This window comes from Sarcophilus harrisii, chromosome 2 (genome assembly GCF_902635505.1).
Source record: "Sarcophilus harrisii chromosome 2, mSarHar1.11, whole genome shotgun sequence".
NCBI lineage: Eukaryota > Metazoa > Chordata > Mammalia > Dasyuromorphia > Dasyuridae > Sarcophilus > Sarcophilus harrisii.
In genome coordinates this window covers 540,125,550-540,139,796 of record NC_045427.1, presented here as the reverse complement: position 1 = coordinate 540,139,796, position 14,247 = coordinate 540,125,550, and the positions used below count along the sequence as shown (strand labels likewise).

Sequence of the window (14,247 nt, the reverse complement as noted above, 5' to 3'; positions counted from 1 at the left end):
AGATAAATTTGGTTCCTTTCCATTTTGCTTGCTTGTTTGATAGGGAAGCCGGAATCCCATCACCTGCCAACTGGTCAGATAATTTTCTTGGATTAAAATGGGAAAAAATATGATTATTATTTAAAGGAAAATGGGATCCCTATATTGCTTCACAAGGTGTTTAGTAAAGAGTGATGAGAAGAACAATTAGGACCAGATGTTTAGGGATTGGTTACTCACAGGAAGTGATCATATTCCGGGTGCTATGCTCTGTGGGGTCCCTAAAGTTTTAATTTGTAAGAAATTTTTGGAGGAATTAAGAAAGCAGATCTGGAAAAGGATGAACTATTGCTTCTTCATTGAAAAACTAATATGCAATAATGGGACTTTTTTTTTTTCTTCCTTGTATATTAAGAATCTGGCATTAAGTAATTAAGAATGTCTTTTGAATTGGACTTAACAGAAAGCCAACATGATGCCTATTCATCGAGTAATTGTTGAAATGAACTGAACATGGATGTTCCATGTTTTCATTTGTAGCTCTTAACCTTCTTTTTCTGAATTTGTCTCCTCTGTGTTGGTTATTTTTGGTAGAAAATGTCTGAGTCTGTATTGTCTCAAAAAAAAAAAAAAAAAAGGATAATTCTTCTCTAAGATCCAAATTTTCTCCTGACCAGATTTAAGAAAAAATATTGTCACAATAGTTTCTTAAAACAAAGTAGGGCATATGACTATGACTGTAGTTTCTTTGACCCAGACACTTCTGAAGCAAGTTGCAGCATTTGTTTTAGAAAGCTCTTTGACATGTTAAACAACTGGGAATTAAATAACTTTTTTTTTTCTGAATGTTATAGGTTGGGTATATATTGTTCCATTCATTTTTCATAATGGTAATATTAAGAACATATTTATATGCCACTGCTCTCCTCAAAACAAACATGAAATTGGTAACACCAGTATTATGTCCTTGTTTTACAAATAAGTGAACTGAGACTGAATGGTAAAATTACTTTCCTAGGGCACTTAGACATTAAACAACTGGGAACCCAAATTAGATCTCTTTTCTCTATATATTCCATTGCCTCACAAAGTCCTATCCAATTATCAAGGAGGGGTTTCTCTGGTATATTTTGCCCCTAATATGTTTAACTGGCCATGATCAAAGGTTTGCGATTACTTTAAAAATTCTTTGACTTCAGTTTTAGCTTTTTTTGAAAGCATTCTCTGTAATATTCCAATGAACATTTATTAACAGCTACCATGTGCAAGATACTGTGTTGTCAGGGGGATACAAAGACAAAAATTAAAGTCTGTGCCCTAAACCAGTTTACATTCTCTTCATATCTTCATGACAATTTGTCTCCAAGAACTTTTAAAGTGATAGAATTGATCTTAAAAATGTTAGAAACAAATTACTAAATATGGCATGAAACCAAAATTCTTTATGGAGTTTTATCATCATCAAATTCACATTATCATCCCCAATAGTCACCTCAGTGTCTCTTTCTTTGAAAAGAGAAAACCTCTTCTCTTAAAAGTTCTCTCTTTAGATAGTCACTTAGATTTCCTGGGATGTCCTTTGATTACAAATGGAATGCCATAGTCCTGATTCATCCAAAATGCTTTCTAGGTTCCTAAGACCCATTTTTCAGCTTTAATGATACAATCCATGATGAAACAGTGAGTGACAGCTATTTATCTGTACCTGGGAAATGAACTTCAGCACCAACTCTAATTAATTGGAATATATTTTCATATACTGCTTTAAGTTTACTATAAACATCAGGTCTTTTTCTGTGGATTCTGTGTTTTCTCAGTATTGTCAAAAATGTTTGTTATGCCTTTATCTTCAGTTCAGTCATTTTCTGGTTGTCTCCAACTTATTGTGACCCCATTTAGAGTTTCTTGGCAAAAATACTGGAGTAATTTGCTATTTCCTTTTCTAGCTCATTTTATAGAAGAAACAGGCAAACAGGGTTAAATGCCTTGCCCAGGGTCACACAACTAGTAATTGTTGGAGGATGGATTTGAACTCAAGAAGATAAGTCTTCTCATCCCATACCTAATGCTTTCTCCCATTATGCCACCTAGAAGACTTTTTTTTCTAAAACAGTTGTCATCAAAATACAAAATGCCAACTTTTTAATCATAATGAAAAAATCTTAATTAACTTATTACTTTAAATAATGTGGTCAAGTTTTTTTTTTTTTTTTGAAATTAGTTGTAAGCATACACTTCTCTGAGTTGGCTAATATGCTGTTTAAAGTGTTTTTTGGCATATTAAGGCATACCATCCTTTCTGAAAAAAAATTTTTTTGAAAAAAATTCATATTGACTATAGTTACTACCCAACCTTTCTGATACACTTTTAACTTCTTGTTAACTGAGCCTTTCTACAAATGACTATTATTTACTTGTTCTAAAACTTTTTTTCCCCTTAATTTATTCTATCTTGACATGTGTGCAAAACATAATTAACGATGTTATCTCTAGGATTCTCCTCCATTGTACAGGATTCAGGTGACTAAGCAGAAATTGTCTCATATGATTCTTCCTCCAATATTGCCAAATGTATTCATTTGCTTATTCAATATGTATTTATAAAGCACCTATTCTGTACAAGGCACACAAGACTGCATAAGACTGGGGTCCATAAAGGCTTAAAGCATCTGCTGTTTGTTTTTTCCTTATAGGTTGAGGGGATGGCACACACACAAACACACATTGTTCATTAGCACAATTGCTTAACTAAGAGCATTTGATTATATATTTCTGATCAAACGTAAATTCCCTTAGTTTGAGATGGTGCTTGTAGTTCTCCATAGTTAAATTGCTGGTTCTGATCAAGTTCTAGTCCAAGGGAATTTTCTTACTTGAGGCTTCTAGCATTTTCTCCTCATGAACTGGAGATATTTTGTCCACTTCAAATTCTTGCTCTTCAGAAGACTATGTTCTTTAAAAATCCACCCATACTTAACATAGTTAAGTTGTACCATGAGCTCCTTTAGGGACATACTCTGTTTCAATTGGATCTTAACTAAAGACAATCTTGTTTTATGCTAATGTTTTAGTGAATGAATGGGCAAGAAACATTTCCCCCCATCTTGCATCATTCTCTTCAGTCTGGCCTTTTTTCTCTTCAATTTACATTCTACTTGATCTTTTCCTTGGAGTTATCTTAATGAGTGGGGCAGGGGGCAGTGATGCAGTGGATAGAGCACTGGGCTTGGAATCACTTAACTTCATGAGTTCAAATTTGACTCCAAACACTTATTGTTTGCTTCAGTTCTTCATCTGTTAAGTGATCTGGAGAAGGAAAAATGGCAAACTGTTCTGGTATCTCTGCCAAGAAAATCCCAAGTGGGGGTCATGAAGTCAGACCCAGCTGAAAAGATTTAACTACACCTTCATGATATAATTCTCAGAGGGCTTGTCCTTCTCTTCAGAATTTGTCAGATTTTTCTGCCCAAGTTTTCATTGTAGCCAGGAGTCTTCTGGTATAGCATCAGTAATAGGAGGTAATATGGCACTCTGCAGTGATGAACCCAGGATCAAGGGTCCTGGTTTTAAATCCTTCCTCAGAAACTTTATGGTCATGGCTAAGTCACAGAACTTCTTAGTATCCTAACTGTAAAATGGCTTCAATAACTATCACTTTATAAAGAGGAAATCACTTTGTAAACCTTAAAGTGTAATAGAAACATTTTTGTATGTGTCATTTGCTTGTGCATCAAAGACTTCTTTAAAATTATTTTTAAAAGCCTTGGTTGGCACATCAGTTTTGAGTATTTCTGAAAAGATTTTGTCAAGAACTTACTCCTACCTAATGCTTATAATTTCTTAGTTAACTCTTTTTTTTAAAAGTTTTCCACTGGGCTGCTGTTACTAATCTTGCCACCTTTTCCCCCTAATCCATTTGTTTGCTGGGCTACTTCCTAGTCTGACTCAAGACATTTACATGGCAAAGTCACTTGATTTCTTTGTAATTCTGTTGCCTCATCTTTCTAGTTCTAAATCTTTGATTTTATATAAATTTTCAAACGAGGATAGATGCTGTGAGGGTTTGTCCCATACAGCTTTGCCAGCCTAAAATATATAACCATTGGAAGGCGAAAATTTAGAAAAGGGGTAATTAGAAGGCAAGTATAGCAGATATAGTGGAAGAAGCATTGGATGTGAGAGTCATCGGAACTGTGTTCTGGTCTCACATATGCTGCTTAGAAACTACAATTATTCCTACTAAGATGTCAGTATCTTTTTTTGATCAGTACACGTGTGTGTGTGTGTGTGTGTGTGTGTGTGTGTGTGGTAGCAAGGGTTGGATCAGATGATCTTTTAGGTCTTTTCCAATGCAAATATTCTTTTGCACTTTCACCATTCAAAAAAAGCTCATCAGCCAGGACCAAATCCCCTAGAGGTATAACATTGGGAAGATCAGATTAAGTAATTTTGAATTTTATTCATTTTTTCCTTTTCCTCCTGCCTTGATTTTGCTTTAATTAAATTGTGTCGAATGATTTTTTTCTTGAATTTTGAGAATTTTTGTTTATTTTTCATTTCCATTTATTTTTGTGAGAATCAAATGTGGTAATATATGTAAAGTGTTCTGTAACCATAAAGTATTCTATTATTATTAATATACTTCAAGAGACTATCAGAGGAATAATCATCTTTTTTTTCCCCTTATGTAGCCTGAGGTCTCACACTGGAAATTCAAAAGTTGATTGGTTTTTAAGAAAATAAGTATTTAAAAATTTTTTTCTTTACTAAGGGGATTGGGGTTAAGTGACTTGCCCAGGGTCACAACCAGATTTGAACTCAGGTCCTCCTGACTTCAGGACTGATGCTCTACCCACTGCACCACCTAGCTGCCCCCAAAATAAGTATTTTTAAAGAAGGACTAGTGATTGTTATATGCTCAGGATTTCTTGGTCTGGCTGATTAAAGCAAGTCTCCCAAACTCTTTCCCCACCTATACATGTACACACAAAATGCAAAATACACACATTCTGCACATACAGGCTTAGGTGACACACTCATCAAAGAATTACACACACAAAAATTAAATTTTTTTCTCAGCTAGGAAATGAAATTAGCCCCAAAGGTCCCAAAAAAAGAGGGCAAAAAAAAAGGAACAACCAAACTTTACTTGCATTATCTCATCAATAAATAATTTACAGTATGTACATGCGGTGACACTCCACATAGGTTTTACACACAAGGACATGGTGAGGTTTCTTCACCTTTTTAAGTAGAACTTGATCAAACACAACCAAAATAAAGTGCTTCACTTTGTACTCCCAACAGGATAGTCTTACAATGAGCAGTAAGGTGTTCCCTTCCTGCCATGCTTTGTGGCTTAGGCAGAGAGAACTAAACTTCTTGGAGATAAGCTTGTCCTTGCTGCCAAGAAAGGCCTGGACCCATTGAGCCCACGCAAGAGAGGTCCTAAAGGGAACAGCCTCCAGGAAGGCAGTCAGTAGCTCCCTTGGCAATGCTTATTGGCTGATATGTTGAAAGTCCTTCTGGATAAAGTGTTTTATGGGATGAGGGCAGGGAAGAGCAATGAAGAGGCCAGCCCCAGATCCGCACAGGCCAGCTTGCCTTTTCTGTGGGACACCTCTAAAAGGTGTCCCATGTTTTCAAGCACAGATTTTCAAGGGCCACCTCTCTACATTTGAGAAATTCCCATGTCCTTTCTATGCAAGAAGTGGGGATAATGGTTGTAAGTTCAAGCTGATGTAGCAATCGAGAGATTTTTTTTCCCTCTTTCCACCCACTAGAGTCAATGGTGAAGGACCAGCAAGGAAGATGTCCTTTCACCCCAACCTCCATAGGGAGCAAGGGGCCCTGTGCTTAGGGAGGGCAGTAGGAAGGGTAGGGAGATATATCAGTTGGGCAGACATGTCTTATTTGCCCCCCTGAGATCCAGAATTAAGCAGCAGTAGGATAGGGAAGTAGAGGAAAGGCTGCCATTTCATGGAGGGAGGCAACAAAGGGTTTCCTGAGGTCAGGAAACAGGAAAATGGAGGCGAACAGGGCAGGCCAGCTGGCCCCATCCACTATGGTGTCTCCATGGCTTGCCCTGTTCCTATATTCCTACTCTATATCTCCCTCTCAAGTAACACTTGCCATCACCACACAGGAAGGAGCAGAAGTAGTAAACACATTTTTCTGTTTAAACATTTAAAACCAATTATATCTCTTCATATGTACAGTCATACTGGGGGAGAGAATAAAGGACATGTTAATGGAAAGGATTCTGTATACTGGAGACAATATAAGTTACATCTAAGAACACAAATTGCATTTTTCTGCTGTTTGCAAATGGAGTTTCCGGCTCTGTTACGACACTCTGGAGCTGTGACAAACCAGATGACGCCAGCTCCGTCACTTAGGGATGCTATCAGGAAGCCAGGGTGAGCTGCGTGGGTACAAGAACTAAATTCTTTGAACTCTTAGCACCTCTTGTACCTGCAAACACCTTTTGGAGATGGCAAAAGTGCACCATCGCAGAGAACATATCACCCTCCAGGGAAACAAAGAGCAAAAAAAAAAGCTGCTGAAAGTCTACTATATAATTAGGTACCACCAGGATTTCCTCAAACCCAGCTTTTGGGGCCTGCAGGCCATGAGAGAATGCATGTGGGAAGGAAACTCCTTCGTGGGAGACCTGTGAATTTTCTGTGTTTATGTGTGAGTGTGGCTGTGGGGTACTTGTTAGTTTGATATAAGGCTGTGTGTATGTGGTGTGTGTGTGTGTGTGTGTGTGTGTGTGTGTGCGCGCACATTTGTCTGAGTGTGAGTAGAAACCAGTGCATTTTAAGTGTGCATGCTTTGGGGCATGCATTTGACTGTTCAAGTGGGGTGTGTGTGTGTGTGTGTGTTCTGAGAAACAGGAGTCTAATTTAGTGTTCCATGAGGCACACAGTGCAGGGCGTCTTGTGGTTTGCACATTCATACCATGGGGAGGGGCAGCGAGGAATTGGGGGACACGGGATCTCTTTCACCCCCATTTTGGTGAAATGGCCAGGCAGCTGCGGCCACCCAATAACCAAACACAATGCTACTTTCACAAAAGCCAACATCACAGTCACTATAGCCTCGTAGCACTACTAAGAGAGCAGGAACTAGGCAGTGGGCAGTGATAGCCGCCACCCTTGCCAGCAAAGGAAGCCAAGATCTGTCTGCACGAGCTAACAGTCTTCCAGCAGCCTGACTGTTGGATCAGTACGTTCCCATCCCTTCTCTTTGGAGGGAGAAGACAGGTGACGGAGAAGCGAGAAGATTTCCTTTGCTCCTGGAAGGGCTCACTACCTGGTTATTCCCTCCCTTTCGCAGGTCCCCGGCAAGGGGCTGCTCTCTCCTTCTGCTCTAAAGTCTATTTCTTCTAGGTTGCACAACAAATACCTAAGAGAACAGCGAGATCAAACAGCACACTACAGCCGCGAGGGAAAGGACAAGCTCCTGGCACTGTCCCGAGGCTGCCGCGTTACCAGGTAAGTCCCGTGTCCGTTCGTACAGGTGCAATTTGTCCTTATTGGAATGCAGCATCTTGACGTCCTCAAAAGCATAGTAAGCAGCGAGTGTGAAGTTCACATCCCCTGTGGTCAACAGGTCAAACACGCAGGCCTGGAAGTAGAGATCCTCCACAGGCAGCTTCTCCTTGCACCTGGCCGTGGCTGTCTCATATGTGAAGACCTCCGGAGGGGGAACAGGAGGGCTGGGCCCCTTTCTCCGGGTGCTCCAGCTCTCCGAGGCATGGAAGGATTGGAAGTCAATCTGCTCATTAAGGGGGCAGCCCCGGAGACAGAGGTAGAGCCCCTGGTTGTCCCTGTCGTCCACCGCATTGACAACCTCTTCCGGCATTCTCACGGCAAAAGTCAGGTATCGGCCCACCTGCCTCACGATGATGGTGGTACCGATGTACTTGGCCTGGATCTCCACGTGCTGGCCAGAAACCTTCTCTGTAATCTTCAGGCTGTTGGCCCCGTGTTTGTCGCCACCGTTCTTGGAGCCATCGGCAAATGCTGCAGGGAGCTCATCCATTTCCGCTTGGTAGACCTTCTGATCCACACACTCCTGGAAGTTCTTGAAGATGATTGTTAACTGGTGGGAAGGAAGCAAGGGAGAAAAGTGGTTAGGGCCCAAATTGTAGTTCTGTTTATTGACTTGCAAAAATAAGCGATGAATTAAGACTAGTTAGTTTAGAAAAGCAATCAGAAAAGATTATTAATGACTTCAAATGAATAAAAAAAGCTAACATGCAGAGACCTGCCAGCTTCTAGTTAGATCAGATATAGAACTAGGCAACATGGGTTGAATGCATGGGATTTGAGATTTGACAAAAATAATTTTTTAACACTAAGGACAGTTAGGTTTCTCCATTCAAGATAGATTCTTGTATGCTTAAGGTGCTAGAAAAGGGGTCTGTTCAGAGGTGGAAGAATAATTATATGAAATTTTAGAGCTTTGAGATTCTGACTGACAATGGTGGTAATCTACCATCATGTAGAACTGAGTTCTCTTCCTTGATGACACAGACATCAAATTTACTCACATGAAATCCACCATGCAGTCTTTCCTCTACCAGCACTTTGCAACCTTTCCCCCAATAGGTGGAATTTCATGTACTCAAACCAGAAACCTAATATGCAAATCCATGATGCATTCTGTATTTTTCTGCCTCTCTCCTTTGAAAATAGTAATTTTTGCTGCTCTGATCATATTCTGTGTTGTCTTCTTATTTATTTCTCTACTGTTCTTGTTTTTCTTATAGCATTAGCCATTCCTTGAAAACAGGATGTCTTATTTATTTTGGTATCCTTTCAGAGTCAGTATTTTGTACATAATAGGTGCTTAGTAAATAAATATATTTAACTGAATCATAAAATAGAAGTAGATGTTTCTCTTCCTCCTTTACAAATTGGCATCACTTCTAGGATATGGTTTTAGACTCTTAATTAGAATGCCAAATTGTGTAGATCACTAGGATGCACGTGATTTCTAACATTATGCAGTCCGCCCAAGTAAGAATCTAATTTTAGGTGGTCCTACCGCAAGCCAGAGGTTTTCTATAGTTAAAAAAATTACTTTTATAAACTTTTTTCCCTCTGTGCCAATAAGTAAAAGCTCCTTATGGAAGAGACCACAGTTTTTTTGTAATCTTAGCACTTGTTCAGTGTTTCAAACACTCCAGCCACTTACGAAGAACTGGTAATAATGAGATAGTAAATGAGCTCACTGTGATCTTCCTCTAGCGATAGTGTCTCCTTTTCAGGTCTACAGTTCTTCCAGTGGACTAGCACATCAAAGATAGTTATCATCTGGGTATTATGGTTAAATGGGCTTTGATAGTAGACAGTTCTTGCTGCTGTTTTTTGGTTGAGTAGTTTCTTTGATTCTGTAAGTTAACTTCACCAAAGTCTTCCATTCTAGTAATATGGAAGTTGCTGAGGATGTTTAGGACAAAAAATGACTGATTTTTGACTTGGCAAGATGCTAACAGGATAATAGAATCAGGCTGGAGGAAGAAAAGAAGAATATAGTTGCAGGCAGGCTATTTGATTCAGTTTTTCTGGTCCCTGTGAAGGTGATTCTTTAAATGTCTTTGTTACTTCACATCAATTGGAAAATGCTCTTGGAAAATGTATTAAACAGAGGGAAATGAACATTTCTCTCCTACTGTCCTATCTCTGGTGGTTGGTGTTATTCATGGCACAAATAACACCTGAGTGTTCTAACACTAAATTCCTTGGCTTAACTTATTTACAAATGTGGTCCTTCCCTCTTGCCTCCAAAAATCTTCTGAGGACAACTAGGAACACAGAACTTTGAACTAGGAATAGGAAAAAGGACGGAGGGAAAATATTTTTTCCCTTCACCTTTGTCTGAGAATCCTTATCCTCCTTTAAAGTAGAACTCAGACCTTACCTGCCCTGGAAGCCTCCTGCAATTGCTACCTCCCTAATTATTAATATTCTCTCAAATTACTTTGAGTTTAATTATCTGCCTATGTTATATCCTCTCCAACTAGGTTGTAGGTCCCTCCAGGGCAGAGTTTTAATTTTTGTATCTGTGTCCCCAACACCTAGCATACTCCTTGAACATAAAAAATATTGAATAAATATTCCTCGAACTGAACAGTCTAAACTTTGATTTACTACAGGGGAATGCACTGGTCAAGAGTAACAGGAATTAGGGTTGGGTACCTGGAAATTACTTGGGTGTTGGGTACTTCCCTATGAAATACTTCTTGCATTTGACTGTTTACCTTCTCCTACTGTCAACCCTATAGGCCTGTTAGCTACTTTCTTGCACCTCTTCCTCCCCCTCAGTCTGTTTGCTATAGATGTTCTGTTGTATGGAATCTGCTTGATCTGAAGCTCTCAGTAATTCCTATCAGTAAGGTGACCCCACTCCAAGGGAGACAAGTGACCTGAACTTCTGTCAGCATCTGTCAATGGAAGCTGGAAACCTGGCTGCCTCTGTGATAGAAATACCTCTCTCTAAAAATAGACTGTAAATTTTGGTACTGGTGCTAAAACTCTAATGTGGAATCTCAAGAATTTTTACATTGATGAAAGCTTAAGCATTGCTGAATGGGACTTCTTAAAGCAAGAAGACAGCTATATTTTACATATATTTTATGACCTGAGCCGACTGATGCCAGTTTAGGATAAGAGGCTATGGAAAAACGGAATTTCGGTACTGAGCCAAAAAGGCTGTTGGTATTAGAGTGGTAGTAACAGAGAAGAAGCTAAAGTGAACTAAAGGGACTTTTAAAAATGAAATATAGTGGTGGGAATTATCCAAAGAAAAGAGAACTTAGGATGAGCTAGTCCAAGCTGGAAAAGTGGGGTGAAGGGTGTACAAAAAAAGTTTTAAGAATAAGAAGAGGAAAGAACCATGAAAAGAAACAATAAAAAAAAAAAAAAAAAAAGAGCTGATAAAAACAAAACAAAAACTGGTGGATATCAACTCAGGAGATTTAGTAAGGGGCTTTGTGGCCATAATTAAGCTAAAGGTAATCAGACATTTCTTTGTTGTTGTTGTTGCTGAGATTTTTGGGGTTGAGTGACTTGCCCAGGGTCACACAGCCAGGAAGTGTTAAGTATCTGAGGCTACATTTGAACTCAGGTCCTCCTGACTTCAGGGCTTGTGCTCTATCCACTTCCCAACTAGCTGCCCACTCACTAGCTGTTCAAAAAGGTTGAACAAATTGGGCAGAAGGCCGATAAGAAAATTGTTCTCACCTGAAGTCTAAGGATAGCTGGGGAAAGATAAAATGAAGAATTATATAAGTCACGAGAGGATTTCTACTTCATACTACTTTAAAAAATTGGTATTTTTAGTGCTAGAAAATTATTTCAATGACATAATAGGCCTTTATTTTGTGAAAATAAATTTGCACAACGAATGTTTGTGGCAGCCCTTTTTGTAGTGGCCAGAAACTGGAAACTGAGTGGATGCCCATCAGTTGGAGAATGGCTGAATAAATTGTGGTATATGAATATTATGGAATATTACTGTTCTGTAAGAAATGACCAATAGGATGATTTCAGAAAGGCCTGGAGAGACTTACACGAACTGATGCTGAGTGAAATGAGCAGGACCAGGAGATCATTATATACTTCAACAACAATACTATATGATGACCAGTTCTGATGGACTTGGCTATCCTCAGCAACGAGAGCAACCAAATCATTTCCAGTGGAGCAGTAATGAACTGAACCAGCTACGCCCAGAGAAAGAACTCTGGGAGATGACTAAAAACCATTACATTGAACTCCCAATCCCTATATTTATGCCCACCTGCATTTTTGATTTCCTTCACAAGCTAATTGTACAATATTTCAGAGTCTGATTCTTTTTGTACAGCAAAATAACGGTTTGGTCATGTATACTTATTGTGTATCTAATTTATATTTTAATGTATTTAACATTACTGGTCATCCTGCCATCTAGGGGAGGGGGTGGGGGGGGTAAGAGGTGAAAAATTGGAACAAGAGGTTTGGCAATTATTAATGCTGTAAAGTTACCCATGCATATAACCTGTAAATAAAAGGCTATTAAAAAAAAAATCACAGACTTCAGCAAGAAGAACCTCAAAAAAAAAATTTGCACATAAAGCTTTTGGTAAGGAGTAAAACATTAAGAACAAAATGTTCAAATGGAAAATTATGGATTAGTATGTATCACAATTTTTAAACTTTGTCTATGATACAACATATGTCTTGTTTTATTTTTGCTTAGGATGCTCTACCCCAAACAAACCCACTTTCCAGTGAGGTATAGAGATCTGAGAAAGAGAAATTGAAAAGTGGTAAAAATAAAGCTGAAGTCCAATGATCAGAAGATGATCATTGAACAGGTCAGTAGACTGATGAGTATTAAACAAAAAAAAAGTGTGTGAAGATAACATTTAATGATTGAACTTACACTAAGCTAATTGTGGAATGAGTGAAAAGAGTGAATTTCAATTTACAATATGTAACAAAGAGATTCTTTCACACTATTGTAAAGCTCTCAAACTTTGCTGGACCATGATGGGGATCTGGGAAGAGGAACCAAAGGGAATACATGAAAGTTGGGAAGGTTATAACTCGAGGGCATAGTTTTTGAAGGAAAACCTAGCTTCTGAGGCTGTGGGTTGTGCTAGCAGAAAGTTAACTTAAGCGAGTGATAGTTTCCTTCCCATTCTATCTATGGAAGATTCCTCCACCTCTATCACTGGCGAGGGGAGGGGTAGAGGAAAAGGAGGGAAGAGAAAGGGGGGGGGAAGGAAAAGTGAAAGAGAGGGAGGGGGAGGAGGGGAAAGGAGAAAGACAGAGAAAGAGGGAGGGAGGAAGACAAAGACAGAGGGGGGGGGAGGGAGGGAGGGAAGGAGAGAGAGAGAGAGAGAAAGAGAGAGAAAGAATGTGTGTGTTTGTGTGTGTATGTCTAAGTAAAGAGGAAAATTGAGATGGGAAGAGGATGTAAAGATTGGACAGTATCCTCTAAATGATAAAAGCTATGAAGTTAGGGATTTATTGCTTTAAGATGACAAAGTCTGCTGCTATCTCTCTATTTTTTGGAAAGTTCATTTAATGTTATCATCTCCATATAATTTATTTGGGAAGCAGAGAAGCATTTCTTGCTTTTCCTGCTTTATCTTCTTTCAACTTTCTTTCCTCTCTACACAGTAGGTAGATGAGGCTATCTAGCAAGGTTGTATCTGTGTGATATTCAGTCACTTTTCAATTGTATCTTGACTTTTTGTGAACCTACTTGGAGTTTTCATGGTAAAAATACTGGAGTAGTTTGCCATTTATTTCTCCAGCTCCTTTTACAGATATGGAAACTAAAGCAAACAGAGTTAAATTACTTGCCCAGGGTAAGTGGTCTGAGGCATATTTGAACTCATGAAAATGAATATTCCTGATTCCTAGTGCAATACTTCATTCAGTGTTTCCCCTGGCTACCAATGTCTATATGCGATAATATATAGCAACTACTCCATCTAGAAGAGCAAAAACCAAGAACAATGTCAAGTTGTGAGAATGCCAGTTGTTGATGGTCCTTATAGTTTGTTTATTTGAGGCAAAACTAGGAAAGGGAAAAGCATTAGGGAAAAGGGAATAGAAATGAGTGGCAGCTCTTCTTGAATTAACTCTAATCCTTCCCAATGTCTCCAAGAAACCCCACAGTTTGTAGGGCCACACAGGCACTAGGGCTTGGGAGAACCTACTCACTGGGTCCCAGCAGGCTCCTTGGAAGAAACAGGAAAGGCTGGTTTAGACTCTAACCACCATCTCTCCTGGAGACAGTCCTCTGGAAGGCTGACAAGCTCCCAAGATTTTTCTTAACATTAGTGCCAGGGAATGAACCACAAGTAACAGCATGAAGGGGGCTTGTTGAAAAGTAGGATCCAGTGCCAACAATGAGAAGGAGAGAGAGGAAGAGGGGAAGGGAGAGCAGAGGAGGGAAAAACCTTCCATAGATCTGCTTGCTGTCATTTACAGATGTTTCCAACGCTGTCCTCCTCCCAAAGGAATCACCTTATTTCATTTCTTTGCTAGATTGGCTGGCTCATGCTTATTTGAACTGGTTTTTGACCAGGCAACAATTTATGATAGAAACACAGAAATGAATGGATGTTAGTTTCACTCAACTCTACCCTATCCTATTTACTAGTTTACCCCTTTGTAAGAGTGGGTCAAGTACAAAATTTACCATCCCACTGTTATAGGTTGGTAAATTCTCATTCCATTTTAAAATTATAATCAT

At 39.1% G+C, this 14,247-nt stretch overlaps 1 protein-coding gene across 1 annotated transcript in view; it reads right to left on the bottom strand.

Moving 5' to 3' along the window:
- Positions 1 to 5,106: 5,106 nt before the first annotated feature.
- RGMA (repulsive guidance molecule BMP co-receptor a) overlaps positions 5,107 to 14,247 on the bottom strand; it is a 56,283-nt gene continuing 47,142 nt past the window's right edge. Inside the window, exon 4 of the mRNA XM_012542550.3 lies at positions 5,107 to 8,088. Within this exon, the coding sequence (XP_012398004.2) occupies positions 7,390 to 8,088 (699 nt within the window). The 3' untranslated portion in view covers positions 5,107 to 7,389. The remainder of the gene's footprint in view (positions 8,089 to 14,247) is intronic.